Source organism: Phyllobates terribilis, unplaced genomic scaffold (genome assembly GCF_046119375.1).
Source record: "Phyllobates terribilis strain yellow unplaced genomic scaffold, ASM4611937v1 Scaffold_7__3_contigs__length_470593459, whole genome shotgun sequence".
Taxonomy (NCBI): Eukaryota; Metazoa; Chordata; class Amphibia; order Anura; family Dendrobatidae; genus Phyllobates; species Phyllobates terribilis.
In genome coordinates this window covers 16,105,749-16,130,447 of record NW_027362767.1, presented here as the reverse complement: position 1 = coordinate 16,130,447, position 24,699 = coordinate 16,105,749, and the positions used below count along the sequence as shown (strand labels likewise).

Genomic DNA, 24,699 nt, shown 5'->3' with positions numbered 1-24,699 from the left:
TCATAGGGATGTAATAAAAGAGACTACACATAATCAGGTGCAAAAAAAAACCCATTTACTTAACATAAAACTAATAACTCTGAAATACAAACATTTCAAAACTCCCGCCAAATAGTCCCCAGTTCGACTCTGTCAAAAAACTCTACAAAGTAAATTTATGGAAACAAACTTAATTTTAAGGTACCTTAAGTACTATTAAACACATATTCAATCAGAATTAAATCCTGAAGTTTCCCCAGAAAAATTACACTTGCAGAGCAAAGAGCAAGAATTACACATCATTTTTGCATGTGTCAGGCAGATTGCATTATGACATTTGTGACATTCATAATTAGAAAGCCTTCTGATTCCGCTTTCCGTGGTGCAGGTGGTGCATCTCCTTCTTTTGGGAGGTGGTGCAGGTGGTGAATTTTCACTGTCATCTTCTGGGCGGAATCTTTTGAGCTGAACTTGAAGGCGAGATTGTTTTCATACTTCTCCTGCGTAGCTCTCCAAGCACTAGTTCATGGGCCAATTTTTTCAGATAGAATCGTCTATTGAGTGGTTCAAGCTTGTTTTCAAGGTAAATGACTTGTGAATTTATACCACCCAAATTCAACATAGCAAAAAATATGACCATTGGCCAGCGTTTGGTGTTTCTTCTGACGTTGAAAGTTGAGCACATCTGATCAGCTGTATCAACACCCCCTTTGGTTGCATTTTAAAATGTAATTATCTCCGGGGTTTTTTGTGCCTCAGTCCCAGGATCGATGGCATCATCATCATGAAGTGTTGATAGAAGAAGTACAATTTTTTTTGCTTGTGGTACATAGGAAACCAAAACCTTACCATTATGGAATGCAAACATACTGTTGTCTCCCTTTCACACTTACAAACTGTGTAGGCAATTCTTTTTTATTTTTTCTTACAGATCCGACATATGAAAGCTTCTGCATTTTCAGATAATCAATCAGATCACAATTTGAAAACCAATTGTCAGCTGTTATATTGCGACCCGATCCAAATAATGGCTCAGCCAGTCTTTTTACAACATCACTGGGTTTGTTGCTGACACAGTAAGGACCTTCTGGTTGTTTTCCTGCATAAACTTCCAGGTTGTAAGTGTAGGTCTTACTGGCATCAACAAGGGCATACATTTTTATTCCATATTTGTTAGGCTTTGATGGAATATATTGACGAAAGGCACATCTACCACGAAAACCAGGGAGCATTTAATCAATAGTGAGATTCTCCCCAGGGCAATAGCTTTTTTTACAGTTTTCAACAAATTTTTGGAATATATCACGAATTGGAGCAAGTCGGTCATGTGTTTTACGTTCGGTTCGGGTAGTTCTGTCGTCAAACCGAAGGCAACGAATTAGAAGCTTGAATCTGTTTATGGACATAACAAGGCCAAATTTTTCAACTCCATCCCCATCTTTACTCCAAAGTTCCTCCAAACTTTGTCTATTTGCCCTATAAGCTCCTGCAAGGTATAATAATCCAAAAAAAGCACGCAGTTCTATTTCATCTGTGGCCTTGATGGTTCTGTTGCAGATGAACTTGTCCTTTATAATGTCTATATATTGGTTGGTATATGTGACAATAGAGTCCAGAATGTCATCTGTGAATAAACTATTCCAGCATTCAACTGCAGTTTTTGCATTACCTGCAGTTCCTATAACTGCAGGAAGGTGAGTAATAATGTTTTGAGGTTCCCTACGTTTTTTCTGGAATGGCTTCTTGTTCCATTGTTTTTTTTTTATCTTTTCCCATATAATAAGATTCTACATCTTCATCCTCATCACTGTCACCATCTTGCTCTGTTTCAGAATCCACTTCACATACTTCCACCTCATCATGAGAATCAATCTCACTTTCCTCTCCTAAATCCTCATTCAGTGTGGGGTCTGCATCATCTAACAGCATGTTTGTTACTTCCTCAACATCAAGGTTTTTTGATAAATTGTACATTTTCCTCTCCATTTCAGCAGATAATCTGAAGCAAGAGAAGGAATATGTGTTAGGGAACTACTGTATATGCCTGAGCAGCACACTTTCTTTTTTAATCTGCCTTATTTCTATGAAATATCCTCACACTTTGTGCTATACATTCATAAAACAAGCTAAATAAACAATTGTGATGAATAAAAACATAAAATACCAACCTTATTGAGTGTGACGTGTTCACATACAATGAGCCTGAGAGATTAGCGCAGTTATATCTGTCCTCCTGAAGCTTGAGCGGGACCACGGGGTTCATCCTCTGACGAGAAGTGCTGGGTCCTTCAGTGCTTTAAAGGAAAACAAATACTGAGTGTTAGAATGCATTACATTCTTTTTATGTCTTTATTTTAACATGAGGGTGCCCTTACACGCAGCAACCGTTGGCAGATATGTGATACCTGTCGGCGGTGAATCAGTGTCAGGCCGTTTGAGTGGCCCAACGGACCGGGCACTGAGCGAGCACTTGGTCTGTCAGGCAGATGCTGCCGGAGCGTGACTCAGGTGTGCACGGACACTGATGGGGCCAGGACATGTTTGTTTCTGAAAACTGTAAAGCATTAAGACACTTCCCATCATTTAGAGCAGGGATCTGAAACCCCAGGCCTCGAGGGCCGCAAACAGTGCAGGTTTTCAGGATTTCCTTAGCATTGCACAGGTGACGATTAAGGAAATCCTGAAAACCTGCATTGTTTGCTCGCCCTCGAGGCCTGGGGTTAGGGATCCCTGCTCTAAATGATGGGAAGTGTCTTAATGCTTTACAGCTTTCAGAAACAAACATGCCCTGGCTATCACATTAAATGGCTGTACTTTAACACCAGTTCTCTCAATGTACATAAGCATGTTCCAGAATTACCTGGAGGAACTCCTTTTTAGTGACTGGCCGGCCCTTGACATTGTTTCAGTGCTGGGTGAAGAGCCTAAACCTGCCCTGAAATAAAACCATGAGTATTAGAGCTCTTACGGAGCGCACCCATTAGATTGGGTTCACAGTATTGAACTCATTTTAAGCCAGCTCCCCACTCATCGCTATTCTCCAATCCATATGGAGCCTGCACATCGGCCCTGCCTCCACCAGAAACACAGTTCAACAAAATAGATGACAATCTGCATCAAAACAAATGGATTTTTTTTTTCTGTTTCTTTAAAGGTGCATAACAAAGATCAATGTGACATATCAGTGTGACCCTAGTCAATGCATTTCACGTGCATGATGCCTGCTTATTCATAATCTAGACAATGTCTCATGAATAAGCATGCATGTTACATGTGAGAAGTGCTAACTGGGGGTCATGCTGATCATGGCTTAGATCTTTCTTATGCACCTTTTTAAAAAAAAATTTTTTTTTTGCCAGATTGTCATCAATTTTGTTGAATCATAGTATTGAATTAGTATACATTTAACTGTCTAATCAAAGGTTCTCTGGTGCCCTCTTCTGCAGCTCTTTAGAAGTCTAAAGGCCATGTCTCACATAGCGTCACCGTTTTGGTGACGCTAGCGATGTCGCTGTGTGTGACACAAAGCAGCGATCAGGCCCCTGTTGGGAGATTGCTGCTCGTTCAGGAGTGGCCTGGCCATTCCTGAACAAAGGCGATCTCCCGCTGGGCGGTCTGATCGCTGCGTGCGACACCTTCCAGCGACTCTGACAAAGTGGAACCCTATGGAGGTCCGCCTTGTGAGAGTCGCTGGTAAGATCGTGCTCGTTGGTGAGATAGTTATGTTTGACATCTCGCCAGCGATGCCGCTGCGGTCCAGCCTCCGTCACGTCACAGCGATCCCGCCTCCGTCACGTCACAGCGATCCCGCCTCCGTCACGTCACAGCGATCCCGTTAGCGAGATCGCTGTGTGACGGCACCTTTAGAAAACAAATCACATTCTGTTACAAAGCAGGTTTCAGTTTGCATTTTACAGTTAAATACCTTGTTGTGCTGGCTTGTTCATTCATTTCTTCATCCCACGATCGAAGCACAAGAGTGTGGCCATGACTAACGCTTTCTAGGGTGTTTTCCCTGTAGTTCCTCTCTGCTGTCTCGTTGTAGTGGCCAAGATATCTTGCAAATAGATGTTTTTCTGAGTCTTTTAATCTGGAGATGGTCCAGGATTCGATGACTTTCCGAATCATTTGGCTGGTTACAGAGGGAAGCTCAAAGCTAGAATGAAATGTAGAGAATCAAACACATAGCTCTGTACATAGGTTTTCAGAAAGATTTTCTAAATTTTACCTTGTATGATAGCGCTTTATGTCATTGGACACATTATATATGGCTCCCCCTGTGGTCGATAGGAAGAAATTATTTGGCGAGTTTTCATTGACCAGAACGGGTCGTATTTTGTCAAAATACACCTCTAGCCACTGTAAAAGCAAAAACAAATGCAAACATGGTAAGATAGAGAGGGACTCTGGGATTTTCCATGAGGAAAGGATACTTTGAGAAATCTTACTTCTTGTTCAGTTGGAGAAAGTGCAAAGCACGCCACTTGTTGGGCGGATGTCTTGTGTGCCTTCACACCGACTACTACGAAGTCTCCCCCCTGAAATGAGTAAGGCTATGTGCCCACGTTGCGGACCTGAAGCATATTTTTTACGCTTCTCCCTGTCGGGAAAATCGCATGCGGATATTACATGCGGTTTTCCCGCCAGGTAGAAGCGTTTGTGAGGCGTCTTTGCATGCATTTCCGCATGCGGGTTATCAAGCACTTCTCCAAGCATCACTTGGAAAAGTGCTTGACAACTTGTTCAGAATGGTAAAAAATAAACTTTATACTCACCTTCTGATGCATTCTCTGCCCCGTCCGGAGGCTTGAGCGGCTCACGCTGTTGTGTGCAGGACCTGCGGTGACGTCATTGAGTCATGTGGTGGGTCACATGACTCAATGACGTGGCAGGTCCTTCAGACAACAGCGCGACGGAGGGAAAACATCAGAAGATAAGTATAAACTTTATTTTATTCTTTTTTTTACAGGTTCTTTGGTACCCAGGTCTGGATGAGAGTCTCCTCTCATCCAGACTTGGGTACCATCCGCACATTGATTCCGCTGCGCTTCCGCAAAATTAATGAACATGCTGCGGATTTTTGACCGCAGCATATACGCTGCGGAAAAATCCGCAGCATGGGCATTGACATTGCGGAATGCCATTGGGGACCATGGGGTGCGGATATACATGCGTTTTTCAAGCGTTTACGCTGCAGAAATTCCGCAGCATATACGCTTGAAAAACGCTACGTGGGCACACAGCCTAAGGCAACCTTCTGTCCCACTCTGAAATCTGTGAGGGAAGACAGATGTGAAAGTTTAAGTGACAGGTGTCATTTAAGGTGATGAGGCAGAGGAGGTGGTTGCGTATTGTAAGATTTTGAATTACGCCCGGGCGCTGTCCATGTTTTAAGACCAGAAGGGTCTCCAAATAGTACAGGGCGTTGAGCTGATGACACATTTTTTTGCTACCACCTTTTATATATTGGAGTGATTTCAAAAAGGAGTTCTCGGCTACATTTAAGATCTTTAGATATTCCGCTGGCTTCAAATGCGTTGTGGTTAATGCATTAAACCTAAGATGGAGAAAACATATGGTTACATACGGCCTTGTGAAAACCCTGGGGACAAAGAGCGATCAACAAAATATACACCTTTTGAGCTTGGAAAAATTGCAAATAGATTTTTTTCTTTTCTGGTTATCCAATAAAAGGATCACTGCTAGAACACTTTTCTCATTATTATTTTTTTTGGGGGGTGGGGGGACAAAAGACTGGTTGAAACAAAATATACGCATATTCATATAAGCTTATAACTCGCCTGTTGCTGACCACCTCCTTTGAGACTCCTTTTGCCAGCGACGTTTGGATTTCCTTGGTCACGGTATCAAAAATTTTGTAGGCTTTATACAGCACTTTGTCTTCATGAGCCAGATTGGTTGCTCTTTGCTGATAACGCAGGATTCTTTTCAAGTTTTTTAAATAATTGGATGATGTCTGGCTCGAGAGCCCGACTTCCTGCAGCTTACCAAAGAACGACCGTGCCTTCTGAATGTCCAGTACAAAATCTAAATGCAAGCAGTCCTTATTCATATAGTAAAGAAACCTCGACACATTTGCCACCTCTTGCTTGATCTTCTTCATTGACGCCACGTATGTCTTTAAATATTGCGCAAAACCCATCAGAACTGGATGACTATCTGGAATACGCTTATATAAACCGGCTTTTTTCATGTGTAATTTTAGCCCAGTCCATTTTCTTTTTAGTACTCTATAATGTAGGATGCAAGAACAATAGTTCAGACTTTGTTACATAAAAAAAAAATTAACAGATGAGAAAAGAGACGGTGCAGATTTCCTCACCTGTTCAGCACCTCAGCTCCTCATCAGAACCGTCATTGGATTCCTGCTCAGAGGAGACGGCGGATTCCTGCTCACAGACATCGGATTCCTGCTCACAGACATCGTATTCCAGCTCATCAGAGGAGAGGGTGTATTCTTCACCGGACGACGCTTCGTCCTCTTCATCACTCTGGCATTCACTAGAATCCTTCTCCACTGGTAAGTCTCCTACTTCTTCATCATCCATTACCTGAGGATCCGTGCGGACTGGACTTCCCACAATCACCATTTCCCATTCCTCGTCTGTAATAACTGGTGAGTCTTTTGGTTTGGGTGTGGCTGGACCCGCTTGCTCAGTCCTAAAAAGTTAGTATGACAATCAGCAAATGCTGGAGACTGGGTGTAAATGACCAGTTATGATGTTACAGCCAGGCTCTAAAACAAATATGCCTCTATACGGGGTCCTCCACACTCGCTGAATTGTGATATCTGGGTAACCATCCAAAATACTAACAGGGTGTAACTTACAAACTGTCAGCATTTTGTAGCCTAGATACATGCACAGATTTTAGGAAAAGCCCGGACAACCCCTTTAACTGTGAATGCTGAGTGTATCCTAATGAAAAGACTAAGCAATATACTCACTGTACAGGCGATCTCTGGTAGTCTTCTTCTCTTGAAGGAGATACTTGAGTTGACTGAGCAGAGGGATGCACGGCACTGGCACTGCGAGGAGAGGAAGCATTATGTGTGAGTTAGACAGAGTGACACAGACAGACAGACTGACTGACACAGACAGACTGACACAGACAGACTGACTGACTGACACAGACAGACTGACTGACTGACAGAGACTGACTGACACAGACAGACTGACTGACTGACACAGACTGACTGACACTTACACACTATCGGACATCTCGCTCTCTTGGACCACTTCAAATTCCACCGCAGGGGCAGTGCTGCTGGCACCTGCAGTCTGCTCCTCAAGTTGGACAGTACTGTAAATTTATAAAAAGCCACCTGATTAACTGACATGCATATCAAATGGCGATGAGCCATCCTGGGTTAGATGGGGTCAAAAAGCATCGACCCAATCTGACCGACAATCGGCCCTAACCTTAAACCCATTCTGCCAAAAAAGCGCCTGATCCATCCTGAACTTGGGCCGATCAGATCGTTCAACACTAATATTTTAAACATACAAAGTCATGTGATATAGCCAAAACATTGATACGAAAAAGTGGAGCCTACCTGGCTGCAGTTGGCTTCCGGACTATGAGGAACCCTCTATCCTTAAGGAAAGGGATTACGTTGGCCAATGTTTGAAGAGACATAATGTCCTCCTCGTCTATGCTTGTCCCTTTGGATGTGATTTTTCTAACTCTGGCCCTTGCATCAGCAGTAGCGGCTTTCCTCTCCTCGGCAGAATTCTGGGTCATGCTCACTCCGTGTAGATGTTTGTCCAGTCGCTCTGATAGTTTAGAGCAAACTGGGCAGGTCAGGTATGTCCTCGTGGTATATGTTCTAAAAAAAGCAGTATAAGACTGGTGATGCACCGTGCAACTATTGTCAAAGGGAATACGGCCTTACACATTCATAAAGTGCTCAAAAAGTTACAGACATGACAAAATGGTAGACTTCACACCGTTACATGTGGTATCACTGTCACAGTGTGACTGCGTATTTGCATCAAGTAAGGTCATTTACCCATAGACACCCAGAAGGGAATAAAAAATGCTATACATATTGGCAGATGTAAGACACTGGTAGGTAATGTACATACTTGCGCCCAGCAGCCGGCGGATCCACAACACCATGGGATCTGTATTAAAAAACACACCATGTAAAAATAAAACCTAGCCTGTAAAAAAAAAAATCTCACAGCCTATTTCCCTGCAATAAAATAACAAATACTCGCTGGATGTTTTCTTCAATCTTTCTTGGGGCAGCAGTGCCTCTGTACATTGGGTGGATTTCATTCTCTAGTGGATCGTCGTTGATCAGATTGCCTTGCTGTGCACTATGCCAGCAGTTACCTGGATTCACCTGAGCCTTCTGACAATGCTCTGTGTTCAGACCACTGAATTTATACATCAATCAGATGCAGAGGGCATGCCATGAATTCACATTTAAACATAAACATTGCACTTACTCCCTCCATGGACCACAGGTGGGAATATTTTCAGTACATTTTTGCATTGTGTTTTTATTGTGTTTTTCTGTCTATGGGGGAAGTACATTGAAGCTTGATGTTATCAAAAGTCAAATGTGCATTTTTGCTCCATCTCATTGATTTCAATGAGTTCTAAAATCTGCTTTCTGCAGCAAAAATGCAAGTAAGAATTGACAGGACATTTCTTTGAAAAGCACAGTAAAAACCTGAGGTTTTGACACATTTTGTGAAGAAACAAAAATGAATGCATGTGCACAGCTTGTTCCTGAATCTTATAGGTTTTGCTCTAAACCAAAACTGCAGGTAGGGATTAGCATATATTTGTGAGGACTGGAGTTAGGGACCTCTGCACTAGAGAATGCAATTCATCCATAGCAAGGCGTCCTACAACTGCCCACTGTCTAAATCCAGCATATTGAAGAGATAGTAGCAGTTCTCCTCACCCATCCACATCAATAGCAGCAGGCTCCATTCCAAGCAGGATAGCTATACAAAACGTTTCATCACACACCTCACCTTGTGATAATGCTCTGGGTTCAGGCCACTGAATTTATACTTCATCAGTTACAGGGGGTGTGCTATCAATTTTAAACATTGTAAGCCCTCCCTCTACGGACCAAACGGGGAGAAGCATCACATTTTTTTTCTTTCAAACTAGAAACATTGTAAACTCTCCCTCTAGGAACTAAAACATTGTAAGCCCTCCCTCTAGGAACCAAAACATTGTAAGCCCTCCCGCTAGGAACCAAAACATTGTAAGCCCCCCTCTAGGGACCAAAACATTGTAAGCCCTCCCTCTAGGAACCAAAATATTGTAAGCCCCCCCTCTAGGGACCAAAACATTGTAAGCCCCCCCCCCCTCTAGGGACCAAAATATTGTAAGCCCTCTCTCTAGGGACCAAAACATTGTAAGCCCTCCCTCTAGGAACCAAAATATTGTAAGCCCCCCCTCTAGGGACCAAAACATTGTAAGCCCCCCCTTCTAGGGACCAAAATATTGTAAGCCCTCTCTCTAGGGACCAAAACATTGTAAGCCCTCCCTCTAGGGACCAAAACATTGTAAACCCCCCCCTCTAGGGACCAAAACACTGTAAGCCCTCCCTCTAGGGACCAAAACGCTGTAATCCCTCCCTCTAGGAATCAAAACATTGTAAGCCCCCCCTCTAGGGACCAAAACATTGTAAGCCCCCCCTCTAGGGACCAAAACACTGTAAGCCCTCCCTCTAGGAACCAAAACATTGCAAGCCCTCCCTCTAGGAACCAAAACATTGTAAGCCCCCCCTCTAGGGACCAAAACATTGTAAGCCCCCCCTCTAGGGACCAAAACATTGTAACCCCCCCCTCTAGGGACCAAAACACTGTAAGCCCTCCCTCTAGGAACCAAAACATTGTAAGCCCCCCTCTAGGGACCAAGACATTGTAAGCCCCCCCCCTCTAGGGACCAAAATATTGTAAGCCCTCTCTCTAGGGACCAAAACATTGTAAGCCCTCCCTCTAGGAACCAAAACATTGTAAGCCCTCCCTCTAGGAACCAAAACATTGTAAGCCCCCCCTCTAGGGACCAAAACATTGTAAGCCCCCCCCTCTAGGGACCAAAACATTGTAAACCCCCCCTCTAGGGACCAAAACACTGTAAGCCCTCCCTCTAGGAACCAAAACATTGTAAGCCCTCCCTCTAGGAACCAAAACATTGTAAGCCCCCCCTCTAGGGACCAAAACATTGTAAGCCCCCCCCTCTAGGGACAAAAATATTGTAAGCCCTCTCTCTAGGGACCAAAACATTGTAAGCCCCCCCCTCTAGGGACTAAAACACTGTAAGCCCTCCCTCTAGGGACCAAAACGCTGTAAGCCCTCCCTCTAGGGACCAAAACACTGTAAGCCCTCCCTCTAGGGACCAAAACATTGTAAGCCCCCCCTCTAGGGACTAAAACACTGTAAGCCCTCCCTCTAGGAACCAAAACATTGTAAGCCCCCCCTCTAGGAACCAAAACATTGTAAGCCCTCCCTCTAGGAACCAAAACATTGCAAGCCCCCCTCTCTAGGGACCAAAACACTGTAAGCCCTCCCTCTAGGAACCAAAACATTGTAAGCCCCCACTCTAGGGACTAAAACACTGTAAGCCCTCCCTCTAGGAACCAAAACACTGTAAGCCCTCCCTCTAGGAACCAAAACATTGCAAGCCCCCCCTCTAGGGACCAAAACACTGTAAGCCCTCCCTCTAGGAACCAAAACATTGTAAGCCCCCCCTCTAGGAACCAAAACATTGTAAGCCCCCCCTCTAGGGACCAAAACATTGTAAACCCCCCCCTCTAGGGACCAAAACACTGTAAGCCCTCCCTCTAGGAACCAAAACATTGTAAGCCCTCCCTCTAGGAACCAAAACATTGTAAGCCCCCCCCTCTAGGGACCAAAACATTGTAAGCCCCCCCCTCTATGGACCAAAATATTGTAAGCCCTCTCTCTAGGGACCAAAACATTGTAAGCCCCCCCTCTAGGGACTAAAACACTGTAAGCCCTCCCTCTAGGGACCAAAACGCTGTAAGCCCTCCCTCTAGGGACCAAAACACTGTAAGCCCTCCCTCTAGGAACCAAAACATTGTAAGCCCTCCCTCTAGGAACCAAAACATTGCAAGCCCCCCCTCTAGGGACCAAAACACTGTAAGCCCTCCCTCTAGGAACCAAAACATTGTAAGCCCCCCCTCTAGGGACTAAAACACTGTAAGCCCCCCCTCTAGGGACTAAAACACTGTAAGCCCTCCCTCTAGGAACCAAAACATTGTAAGCCCTCCCTCTAGGAACCAAAACATTGCAAGCCCCCCCTCTAGGGACCAAAACACTGTAAGCCCTCCCTCTAGGAACCAAAACACTGTAAGCCCCCCCTCTAGGAACCAAAACATTGTAAGCCCTCCCTCTAGGAACCAAAACATTGTAAGCCCTCCCTCTAGGAACCAAAACATTGTAAGCCCCCCCTCTAGGGACCAAAACATTGTAAGCCCTCCCTCTAGGAACCAAAACATTGTAAGCTCTCCCTCTAGGAACCAAAACATTGCAAGCCCCCCCTCTAGGGACCAAAACATTGTAAGCCCCCCCTCTAGGGACCAAAACATTGTAAGCCCTCCCTCTAGGAACCAAAACATTGCAAGCCCCCCCTCTAGGGACCAAAACACTGTAAGCCCTCCCTCTAGGAACCAAAACATTGCAAGCCCTCCCTCTAGGAACCAAAACATTGCAAGCCCTCCCTCTAGGAACCAAAACATTGTAAGCCCTCCCTCTAGGGACCAAAACATTGCAAGCCCTCCCTCTAGGAACCAAAACATTGTAAGCCCTCCCTCTAGGGACCAAAACATTGTAAGCCCCCCCTCTAGGGACCAAAACATTGTAAGCCCTCCCTCTAGGAACCAAAGGTGGGAAATGCTTCATATTTCTTTTTTTTTTTTTCACTGTGATTTCAGATGCAAAAATGCTCTTATACTCGCCCTCCCTGCAGGTTCTGCTGATGCCTGAATGGAAGCCATGAATGCTGCTCACTGTGCGATCATCGCCAGGGAGGGGGAAGGGGAGAGGCTGTCGCCTTATCTCATTTTTTTTTTGTTTTTTTAACACAGCTGTAATGTACACAGGGACATGTTAGTGTATAATCCTACAATAAGGTAATATATTATCTCTGCTCTTGGCTATGGTGAAGGCAGCAGAAATCTGTAAAACCAGGGTCCCCTGTGGAGTATAATGCAGATAAGGGATACAGTCCTTAATCACCCTGACTGGAGAGATCCTAGCTGAATATAACACCTTATCTCAGACGGAGCCCCCCAACAACAGGCTGTGTGGGAACAATAAGATCTCAAAGTTGGGTAGTTCTGTCACTGTATGTGAAATGTGTGTTTATATATATATATATATATATATATATATATATATATATATATATATATATATACATACACTATATACTATATAATTGCCTTGTGGTTCCACTTCCGTAACCGAAATCCCGCGTAGCTGAAACAATCCCGGCCGGCCAGAACCAATCAGGGACAGGCGCAGTCCAGCCGGAAGTTGAACCACGCTCACCGGAAGTTGAACCCAGGAGCCGCCTGGACCCGCCGTCGCTGGCACCCCCCCCCCCGTCGCTGGCACCCCCCCCCGTCGCTGGCACACCCCCCCCTTCCCCCATTCCCCTTCGCCCGACATCGCCACTGCGCTGCCTGCAGCCACCTTCGTGCATAGGCCGCAAGCCGCGGTCTTTCCTAGAGGCTGTGGCTGCACGGAGGTGGGTGCAGGCGGCGATGTCAGGCGAGGGGACGCATATACACAAACCGCATGTATATATATACACACACACACACACACTCACTCAGAGATCACATGACTGTGACATCACCAAAGGCTCTTGAGCAGGTATAGACAGCAGCTCCCCTGCTCTGTCCCTCTCTTCCCCCGCTTTATCCCCTCTCTGCCCTGATGTCCCCTCCTGTGCTCCGCTGACTCCTTCTCTGCTGGCCCCCCGTTGTGCTCCACTCACCCCCTCTCTACTTGCTCTGCTTCACTGACCTCTTCTCTGCTCCGCTGCCCCTGCTGTGCTCTGCTCACCCCCGCTCTGCTTGCTCTGCTCCGCTGACCCCTTCTCTGCTCTGCTCCGCTGACCCCTTCTCTGCTCTGCTGACCTTCTCTGTTTCACTGTTCCTACTGTGCTCCACTGACCCTTCTCTGCTTCGCTATCCCCCACTGTGCTCCGCTGTCCCCAGCTATGATCCGCTGACCCCTTTTCTGCTCCGCTGTCCCCAGCTATGCTCCGCTGACCCCTTTTCTGCTCCACTGTCCCACTCTGTGGTCTGCTAACCCCTCCTCTGGTGTCCCCCGCTGTGCTCCACTGATCCTTCTCTGCTCCGCTCTTCCCCCGCTGTGCTCCACTGACCCCTTCTGCTCTGCTGTCCCCCACTGTGCTCTGCTGTCTCCCATTATGCTCTGATTACCCCTTCTCTGCTCTGCAGTCCCCCGGTGTGCTCCACTGACCCTTATCTGCTAACCTCCGCTGTGCTCCACTGACCCTTATCTGCTAACCCCCGCTGTGCTCTGCTGAACCCTTCTCTGCTTTGCTGTCCCCCACTCTGCACTGTTGACCCCTTCTCTGCTTTAATGTCCCCTACTGTTCTCCACTGTACCCTGCTTTGCTTGCTATGCTCCACTGACCCCTTCTCTGCTCTTCTGTTCCCCGCTGTGTGCTCCACTGACCCGTTCTCTGCTGTCCCCCATTGTGCTCCGCTGTCCCCACTGTGCTCTACTGTCTCCCGTTGTGTTCTCCTGTCTCCCACTGTCCCCCCGCTGTCCCGCTCTCTGCTACTACCCTCACTCTGCTCTACCCGCTCACGCCTACTCTGCCCGTTCTCACCCGCGGCTTGAGAGCGAGCATGTGGGATGGAGGGTAGAAAGCGAACACTGCGGGGCAGATCCAGCATGGGGGGGCAGTGACCCAGGGTCTAAAAAACGACAAAGTCCCTTCATTTTGAGTAAATCCGGTTAAATAGTATCATATAGTGCAGTTGTTCACCGGATTAGGGAAAAATGGACTTCGGTTACCCACTACGCTATATGCTACAAATTAACTGGATTTAACCAGTTTAGGGAAAATGGACTTTGGGTAAATCTGGTTAACTTTGGCCTGTGATTGGCTGAGGCAGTCACATTTTCTGGTCAGAAGCAACCAGGATGGACAGAGTAGCTGAGAAGCAATTATAAGTGATAGTACAAACACTTCAACAGTAAAATACCAACTTATATTATTGTAATACGTTTTTTCAATAATAAACAGTCAACTGTCCCTTTGTCCACCCATAAACCTAATATATAAAGTACACAGATACAAAGAACGGATAGAACCCATGTAAAATATTAATCGTCTATCCAGTCTAATTCCGCCCCTTCTCCAAAATCATTTTTTCGACACCGTAATCAAAGAAGATTTCTGTTCCTGGCTTCAGATCTTGATTTGCATAAAATAGAATTGTTGGTGACCCATCTCCATATGACCCAACCTTTGTGTTAAAATTGAAATTCGTGGGCTTATGATTGATCAGCCTTCCAAAAGTGGACTCTATATCTGGATGGCAATCGCAAGGCGCTTTGGAGCCATCAATTCATAATTTTCAGCCTTTGTGTTGAAAAAAGTACATATATGATGTTCCGGTCAGCATTATCTGCAGCTTTTCCGCACTTTGATGGTCCATAAGTTCCCCGTGATAGTCACATATCACTTGACCCTTTTTAAAAGCACTGATGGTCTTTATGGTACGTCCACCTTTGCCAATGTCTTCTGTTATAATTAGTCCCTTCCATTTCTGTGTTAACACAAGCTCTTTGATCTCCTCATCTTGAAAATTGGGCTTGTTCCTTCGCCCATGGGGTTTCCAAGCGCTTTTCACTTGTTTTATGTCTGGAACATTTGTGTCCCATCCCTGTTCTTTTGCATACTTCGACAAATCTTTTTTGTTGGGGACTCTCTTGAAATATTCTAAATACGAAAAAAAAATTTTTAGAATAATCAGCACACATATTTTCTATATAAGCATAGGCCTGGAACAGTGCCATCTACTGTAGATAGACTGGAATGGGGGTATGTAAACTTTAAAAACTTACCAGCAGCATCTGTTGATCTTAATTTTTTCTGATTGAAGAGCCATTTCTTTGGCAGAAATTTTGCATGCTCCCAGTTTACATTTCTACATTCTCTTATTGTAGGTGGAGAACGGTTTATTGCTACTGGGTGCATATATGTCAGCTTCTGAAACAACAAACTGCCTGGACACACAGTTTCCTCATCACTGTGGCCCTGTGTGCTCGACCCTTCACTGTGGCCCTGTGTGCTCGACCCTTCACTGTGGCCCTCTGTGCTCGACCCTTCACTGTGGCCCTCTGTGCTCGACCCTTCACTGTGGCCCTCTGTGCTCGACCCTTCACTGTGGCCCTCTGTGCTCGACCCTTCACTGTGGCCCTCTGTGCTCGACCCTTCACTGTGGCCCTCTGTGCTCGACCCTTCACTGTGGCCCTCTGTGCTCGACCATTCACTGCTGTCTGATCCCTGGGCAGCGCTGCTCCTTGGCCTCTTGGAGACACTTTCTCTGTGAAGTCAAAATCAGAGAAGGTATGTTAAAAGGTTTTTCAAGGACTTTTATGATTTGAGCTTTGTAAATGCCTCTATTGTTTCTCTTGACATTGTCATATAGTGGATTTTCAAAATTAGCTCAGGAAACATCAGGGAAATCACTAGAATGAATAAGACCATTGAACTGAAATAGTCATTGCTCCAATCTGATGCTGCGGAAGGTGGTTGGTGGGGCTGATTGTGTATTCAGGGGGCTTTCACACTGGCGTTTCATCCTGATCAGGATTTGTGCAGAGGCATCTGCATCAGGATATTCTCCGCATCCTGATGCAAACGCATGTCATACAATCCTGATCAGGATGTGGTTGGAATGTGAGGGAGGGAGAATAAAGGATAGATGGGAGAAAGAAGACATACTGGCAAATGTAACAAAATAAAATACGAGGGAAAAAGAAAGAAAGAGAGAGAACCTTTTCTCTTTCTATCTCCGGGCATGCTTAGTGTCAAATCCGCCTGCGCTGTGAACGCAGGCATCCTGATGACAGTGCGTCTACATTGACTTCCATATGTTGCTGTGACGCACTGCTCCGCATCAGGATGGCTGCAGATATTTCAAGCACTCCAAAATCGCAACAAATTGCGTTTTGGGAGGTCATGAAAACAATGCACCCATCTGCATCCTGATCAGGATGCCTTCCTATGTTAAGTATAGGCAGAAGATCTGCATCAGGATGCATCAGGATTGCTACGCATACAAACGCACACCACTCAAACGCAGATGTGAAACCAGCCTCGGTTAGGACTCTTACCCAGATGTTTCTCCTTCTTTGTTTTCCTCCATTTTCACCAATTGTTTCATTCCTTCAACTAAATCCGTCAAGACAATCTGGTGCTTGAGGGTCTCATAGTATAGATAATCAGCTGTGAGGGAACGAGTGTCCTTTGGCATCTCATCTGCCCAATACTTATATGCAGAAATCGCCTTTTGGTACGTCATAACGGGCAGCTTGAACCTGAGAAGAAAGGAATTGTTAGTATGGGCAAAGGCCCCTTTACATGCAGAGATATGTGTTCAAAGATTGGTCGGCAGATCTCTGATGGCTGTGAAATCATGGATGTATTGGTTCATTTGTACCCAGCCACAAACCTGGCACTGTATGTCCATGATTTCACTGCAGACAAACACTTTAAACAAGGCGGGGTGGCTGTGGTTAGCACTGCAGCCTTGCATCCTTGCAGATGTTGTCCTTGGTGTGTTCAAATCCCAACATCTGCAAGGAGTTTGTATGTTTTCCCCATGTTTGCCTGGGTTTCCTCCCAGACTCCAAACACATACTGATAGGATGTTTACATTGTGAGCCCCAATGGGGACAGGGTTGCAAATCTATTTAAAGTGATTTGGAATTAATAGTGCTATATAAATGAATATCATTATTAGTGGGTAAAGGGCCACTAAGACTATATTGAAAATGTATTCATACAATCTAAAGTAAAAATTATTAGTTGCCTAGAGCAACTAAGCACAGATCAACTTTCATTTTACCTAAGCAATTTAGGACATGGAAACAGTTCAGATTGGTTTCTATGGGCAGCAGACAATTTGTGTATAATATTTATTATTAATATTATAAGTAATAATATAATATTAATAAATATTATTTAATTTTATTTATTTTCACTTTGCCTTATTTTAAAAAATAAGGACCTGTGTTTCTCCCCCTTTGCACTTACTTGTTATGGAATCACATCAGGTATGCCAATGGATTTTTCGAACCTTGGCCAGATTGAGAAAGAAAAAATTGCTCGACGGTGGTTGATTGCACTTTATCCAGTGTCGGCCGTATTTTTTCAAAATATGTTCTAAAAAGCTGTTAGAGTAAAACAATAAATTATGGATTTGATCTATGTAGAACACTGAAATATATACTCTTCATGTTTCTCCAAGGATTTCTAACACGTACCTTCTCCTCCTCATTGTCCAGTATAACTATATCGTGTCCTGTGTAAACAGCTACAAATTTTCTTTCTTCAGTCTTTTACCTCTTTCTTTTGCAGCCAATGTTTTACCTATTGGATAACAAACATAGAAAATACATTGCATATGACACACCATCATATCTACAGAAAAATTGTTGGTGATCAATAGCACCCAGCAATCTGAAGTCCTCATATACCTCAAGGGTCGTGGCGCAAGTCTCAACCGGGGAGTCCACCCAGTCACAGGTACATAGTAGAAGAACGGAAGACAGCGTCTCACAGATTGGTGCAGTATCAAAAAGCGCGCTGTGAGCGGAATAAAGTGCTTTTTGATACTGCACCCATCTGTGAGACGCTGTCTTCCATTCTTCTACAACATCACATCTGTCAATAGTATGATAATAAGTTGCTTACCGTTAGGTTTTTGGGTACTGATGGCTTGCGTTTGTGTCTCAATATGAGGAGTGCAATGAGGTATGATCCAGCTAGAAGCTTTTCATTGTTGGATACTATTTGATCCAATCTTGCCTTCTTAAATATGGTGTTGATATGTTTTTTAGACACTTCTAGGATTTTGCCGCATTCTAGATTAGTGATTGGCTGGGGAGCCAACCTGTATGTGATTAAAAAAAAAAAAAGTTACTTTCACACTTATTCATTCTTATGAATACTTTGTAATTTGCGGAAATTATCCAAGCAATGACTCCTATACTTACCCCCTTTTCATGCCTTTACGTCTCTTATGGAGTCCCTGTTGAATCTTGTTTAATTCCTCTAAAAAATGTTTTGCGTTTGTTTTTGTTTCCTCCTCATCCACGGTATCAGGACAGTTGTCTCTCACACAAATTACAAATTGGCGCACATTTCGTAGGTATTTTTGCATAATATTCCCAGGATTTTGCTTTGTCAGTTCATCAAAATATGCCTTTGTCTTATCAAATTCGTTTATAAAGTCCAGGGTGATTTCCTCCAGACTGACGAAATAAAGAAATTTGGCAACATTGTCTTCCTGAAATTAAACACACATACATTAGGATTTGTCTCTTTAAGGAGTATTCATCAACTACATGCAACCTGACAGCGTATCAAGCTTACCATTGCCTCAACAGAAATCTCTTTATCGGTCTCCTGTAAATATGTTTTAAACCTTGTCAGCATAGGGGACTTTATATCATGTTTGTTGTACATCCCAGCCTCCGACAGTTGTTTTCACGGGTGAGACCTGAAACAGATATAGACACACATATTGGGACACATAGTAGAGAACTCTTTGCTCATAATTAGAGATGAGCGTTGTTCTACTCGAACTGTTCGCCAATCTCAAATTCGAGCTGTTTTGGGCGGTGTTCGAGCCGGTCGGCGAACACGAACAATTTGAGAAAAATTCGGCTGTTCGAGGTTATGTTCGATAACTGTTCGTGCACCAAAATCATAACTGGATTTTTTCTCAGTAATGATGAAAATTAATGTTAATCCGCAGTTTGAGTGTACAGCGGGGCGGGGGGAGGGGCAGGGGATGGATCTCTGCAGGAACAATGAAGATCTCCATTTTTTTTTCTTTTTCCCGCATTTACAGTGGGGAGGTGCAGTCTGTCAGCCTATCAGCAGCGCACACACGGAGCGAAGTGCTTTTTTTCACACAAGCAAGGGCATGTGTGATTGGCAGTGTATGTCACATGTCCTTGCCCTATAAGACCTAGCCATTTTCCCCGTCGCCACCATTTTCTCACTGCTGCAGCTGCGTGTTAGACGGCACCGCTGTTGCTGTGTGCGCTATACCTTGTTAATTTCAAGCCAATTTTCGCACAAATATACAGATAGCTTGGGAGTAGGGAATAGTTGTGATTGCAGTCCTTTTCAGGACTAGGTTACAGCATTTCCTACGACTTTTATCAGGCAGGTCTGTGCTCTTAAATAGATAGGTTGTGGGAGTAAAGACTAATTGTAATTGGAGTCCTTTTCAGGACTAGGTTACATCAGTTCCTATCAGTTTTTGCCAGGCAGGTCTGTGCCAGTGCTGTGCAAGTTTTTTTCACAGCATTTGGCTGAATCTAGCAAAGCTAATCCTTTTTGGCCTATTGCAGAGTGTGTTAGTCAGTGGAGTAGCCTATCTGTGTTGCAAGATATACCACCTGTGTATAGAATACCAATTTTTTTACTGCACCTAGTGAAGTAAAATCTTTTGGGCATAGCATCATTCTATTAGTCCATCTATACTGACCTCCATCAGGTTGCAAACTGAATATAATTTTTTTCTGCATCTAGCTCTGAAAAAATATTTGGGCTTCTAGCAGTGTGTGGGACTTGGTCTATTAGTCCATCTATACTGACCTCCATCAGGTTGCAAATTAAAAATAATTTTTTTCTTCATTTAGCTCTGAAAAAATATTTGGGCTTCTAGCAGTGTGTGGGACTTGTTCTATTAGTCCTTCTATACTGACCTCCAGCAGGTTGCAAATTGAATATAATTTTTTTCTGCATCTAGCTCTGAAAAAATATTTGGGCTTCTAGCGGTGTGTGGGACTTGGTCTATTAGTCCATCTATACTGACCTCCATCAGGTTGCAAATTAAAAATAATTTTTTTCTGCATCTAGCTCTGAAAAAATATTTGGGCTTCTAGCAGTGTGTGGGACTTGTTCTATTAGTCCATCTATACTGACCTCCATCAGGTTGCAAATTAAAAATAATTTTTTTCTTCATTTATCTCTGAAAAAATATTTGGGCTTCTAGCAGCGTGTGGGACTTGTTCTATTAGTCCATCTATACTGACCTCCATCAGGTTGCAAATTAAAAATAATTTTTTTCTGCATCTAGCTCTGAAAAAATATTTGGGCTTCTAGCAGTGTGTGGGACTTGGTCTATTAGTCCATCTATACTGACCTCCATCAGGTTGCAAATTAAAAATAATTTTTTTCTGCATCTAGCTCTGAAAAAATATTTGGGCTTCTAGCAGTGTGTGGGACTTGGTCTATTAGTCCATCTATACTGACCTCCATCAGGTTGCAAATTGAATAAAAAAAATTTCTGCATCTAGCTCTGAAAAAATATTTGGGCTTCTAGCGGTGTGTGGGACTTGGTCTATTAGTCCATCTATACTGACCTCCATCAGGTTGCAAATTAAAAATAATTTTTTTCTGCATCTAGCTCTGAAAAAATATTTGGGCTTCTAGCAGTGTGTGGGACTTGGTCTATTAGTCCATCTATACTGACCTCCATCAGGTTGCAAATTGAATAAAAAAATTTTCTGCATCTAGCTCTGAAAAAATATTTGGGCTTCTAGCGGTGTGTGGGACTTGGTCTATTAGTCCATCTATACTGACCTCCATCAGGTTGCAAATTAAAAATAATTTTTTTCTGCATCTAACCCAGCCAATAGTTTTGGCCTAATACCACAGTTTGGCCACTCAGCTCTCCTCGGTTACCATCCATTGTTTTTTTGTGCAAACAACTCCAGAGTTGTGAATTAGTTAACCACCAAAATGAGTGGAAAAAGGCCTGCTGCTGGTGGAAAGGGGAATAGGCGTGTTGGGAAGGGGAAAAAAGGTTGTGTCCGTGGGGTAGGTGCAGAAGAAAGACCATCTTCCAGCCAAACTAAAATGTCTACTTCTTTTAGCGGACAATGTGATAAGATCCCTTTCTTACGGCCACGCCAATCGCTACAAATTCCAGATGAGGCACAAAAACAGCAGGTGCTTCAACGGATATCAAGTGCTCCTTTAAGTGGGCTCTCCTCCACATCAACTTCAACATCCCAAATACTCCAGTCCTCAAAGGTGTCACCCCAATCGCACTTGCTTCCTCACAGCTCCCAAATCTCCAGCTGCCCGTCTGAGTATGAGGTAGAACAGATGGTTGAGTCTGCAGAGCGGTTTACTCATACTATAGCCTGGGAATCAGAGGTCGACTCCAGCGCTTCTGTGAATGCAGACGAGGAAATGATCTGCACTGATGCCCAGAATCTTTGAGTCGGATCCAGGACCAGACGCAGAAGGTTCTGACCATAATGTAGACCCTCATTCCCAAACTGTAACTCCTGTTGGTGGAGACAATGAGGAAGACGATGATAAGACTCAAATACCTGATTGGAGCGACAACTTTAGTTTTTTGTCAGGGCAGGAACAGGTTGGCTCTGAGGACGACGGGTGTGATAACGCACAGGGTGATGATGATGAGGTCGGAGATCCCACTTACTGTCAACCCACAGTCAGCCAAGAGATGAGGTCAGCAGAGGAGGTGGAGGAAGATGCTAGTGACGACGAGGTCAGGTTGCGCCTTCCTGGACAGAGACGTAGTACTGGAAGCACGTCAACAACTGCATCCTCAAACACAACTCTGCCTCTCACCACAAGTCGTGGTGGCTCTTCAGGTCGCATGGGTGCTAAGCCTTGCATAGCCTGGGCATTTTTTCAGATCGATAAAGATGACCCAACTCGTGTTATCTGTAACATTTGTTAGCAAAAGCTAAGTAGAGGCCAAAAAATACATAGTTTGAGTACTTCATGCATGAACCGGCACATGGACATGAAGCATAAGTTGCAGTGGGAAGCTCAGTGTGCTACAATGCGGCCTAGCCGGCCGGGCCAACCACCGTCTGCCATATCTTGTGCATCCGCGGCCTCTTCATCCTCTGTGACTGGGGGGACAGCAGTCACACCTGTTTTGGGGCGCAGACCTGCCACCTCTTTACCCGCAACAGCCAGCGTGATTGGCAGGTCATCATTTTCTTTGGAGGTGGTAACACCAGCTGGTCTTGAGCGCTGTCCGACATCGATAGCACCACCTTTGGATCAAGGCAACCTAACATGTCCGCCTGCATCTTCCTCACAAACCGGCAGTTTGCCGGGGACACCCTTATCAACCCCGTCTAAGCACAATAGCCAGCCCTCGGTCCCTCAGATGTGGACAAGTAAAAGACCATTTCCTCCTAGCCATGAGAAAGCTAAGAGGTTGAATTTCACCATCTGCAAGCTCTTGGCTACAGAAATGCTGCCTTTCCGCCTGGTGGACACAGAGGATTTTCGAGACCTTATGTCCGTCGCAGTGCCCCAGTACCAGATGCCCAGTCGGCACTACTTCTCAAAGAAAGGTGTGCCTGCGCTCCACCAGCATGTCGCACACAACATCACCGCTTCTTTGAGAAACTCTGTGTGTGACAGGGTGCATTTCACCACAGACACTTGGACGAGTAGGCATGGACAGGGGCGTTACATGTCGCTGACTGGGCACTGGGTAACTATGGTGACAGCAGGACAAGGGGCTGCTGTCCAAGTCTTGCCGTCCCCACGAGTTGTGCGTCAATCCTCTTTATGTCAAAGTTCCTCCACTGCTTCTGCCTCCTCAACCTCCTCTCGGTCTTCCACCTGCACCCAAAGCCTGTCTGGTCATGCCACAAGCTTTCTAACTGCGCAGAAGGGATCCTGCACACCTCCTTACTATGCTGGCAGTAGGGCTCAACGTCATCAGGCGGTTTTTACATTGAAATGTCTGGGAAATGTGAGTCACACAGCTGAGGAGTTGTGGTCAGCTCTGGAGAACCAATTTCATGAATGGTTGTCTCCACTGGACCTGAAACCAGGGAAGGCCGTGTGCGACAATGCTGCAAACCTGGGTGCGGCCCTTCGCCGGGGCAATGTCACACACGTGCCTTGTATGGCTCACGTGTTGAACCTGGTTGTCCAGCAATTTTTAGCCCACTATCCCAGACTAGATGGCCTTCTGCAGAGGGCACGGTCGCTGTGTGCTCACTTCCGCCGTTCGCATCCCGCAGCTCAGCGACTTACATCTCTACAGAAGTCGTTGGGCCTGCCACTTCACCGGCTAAAATGCGATGTGCCTACCCGGTGGAATTCAACTCTGCACATGTTGCAGCGACTGTGGCAGCACCGACAAGCCCTGGTGCAATACGTTCTGACATATAGCCTGGGCCAACGAGATTCAGAGGTGGGGCAAATCACGCTGGAGGAGTGGTCTCAGATCAGGGACCTATGCACCCTTCTGCACAGTTTTGAAATGGCGACGAAGATGTTTAGTGCTGACGATGCCATTATCAGCATGACTATTCCGGTGATTTACATGCTGGAGCACATGTTAAACAGAATTCGGAGTCAGGTGGTGGCACAAGAGGAGGTGGAGGAAGTAGAGGAGGAGGAGTTGTATGCGGAAGGGCTAACATCTGCAAGGTCCAGACGGTCGGCAGCACCAAGGCGGCAGGCATGTGAGGGTGGGGGAGATGATTTTACCAGGGCGCATGGTAGCAGCCAAACTAGTGAGGAAGGTGCAGGAGCCCAGGAAGAAGTGGAGGACGAACTGATGGAAGACTCATCAGATGAGGGAGACCTTGATCACATTTCTGTTGTGCGAGGTTGGGGGGAGAGGACAGAGGAAGGAAGCATGATTGTTACCTCGCCACCAACACAACAGGGACTTGGTGCTCCCGGATGCGCAACACACATGAGTGCCTTCTTGCTGCACTACCTGCAACATGACCCTCGAATTGTGAGAATTAGAAATAATCCTGACTACTGGGTTGCCACACTGTTAGATCCCCGGTACAAAAGTAAATTTGCAGAAATTATTCCTGCCATAGAAAGGGATGCACGCATGCAGGAGTATCAGCAGAGACTGTTGCAGAATCTTACATGTGCTTTTCCACAAAACACCAGTGGTGCACGTAGTGAATCTCACAGTTCCAACTTGCCAACCGTGGGACCGTCAAGTGTTCAGCACTCAAACCGTAACAGAACCACAGTATCTGCTGGTAACATCAATTTTGCGGAATCATTTCACCACTTTTTTAGCCCATCCTTTGCAAGGCCACAGGAGACAAGAAGTCTGACACATAGTCAACGCCTAGAGACGATGGTACAGGAGTATCTCCAAGTAAACATTGAAGCCACGACTGTGTCACTGGACCCTTGCTCTTTTTGGGCTTCCAATCTGGATAAATGGCCGGAGCTAGCCACTTACGCCTTGGAGATCTTGTCATGCCCCGCAGCCAGCGTTCTGTCTGAACGTGTGTTCAGCGCTGCTGGTGGTGTGCTGACAGATAAGCGCACGCGGCTCTCCACTGATAATGTAGACAGACTCACGTTCATAAAGATGAACAAATCATGGATCCGAAACGACTTTTCTACCCCTGTGTCATC

General features: G+C 45.2%; 1 protein-coding gene across 1 annotated transcript; it reads right to left on the bottom strand.

The window, feature by feature from the left end:
• Positions 1-14,620: 14,620 nt before the first annotated feature.
• Positions 14,621-16,586, bottom strand: LOC141155339 (uncharacterized). Its single transcript, XM_073642221.1, has 3 exons — positions 16,386-16,586; positions 15,111-15,592; positions 14,621-14,985 (listed from the first exon to the last, which is right to left on the bottom strand). Exons 1-3 carry the CDS (start codon positions 16,571-16,573, stop codon positions 14,621-14,623), a joined length of 1,035 nt encoding a protein of 344 aa, XP_073498322.1. The 5' UTR covers positions 16,574-16,586.
• Positions 16,587-24,699: the final 8,113 nt, after the last annotated feature.

Coding starts and splice junctions, on each gene's coding strand:
- LOC141155339 (XM_073642221.1), bottom strand. CDS start 16,573: ATGACGTACCAAAAGGCGATTTCTGCATATAAGTATTGGGCAGATGAG. Junction 15,593..16,385: donor AAAGAAGGAGAAACATCTGG/GTAAGAGTCCTA, acceptor TTGACTTCACAG/AGAAAGTGTCTCCAAGAGGC. Junction 14,986..15,110: donor AAGATCAACAGATGCTGCTG/GTAAGTTTTTAA, acceptor TTTCGTATTTAG/AATATTTCAAGAGAGTCCCC.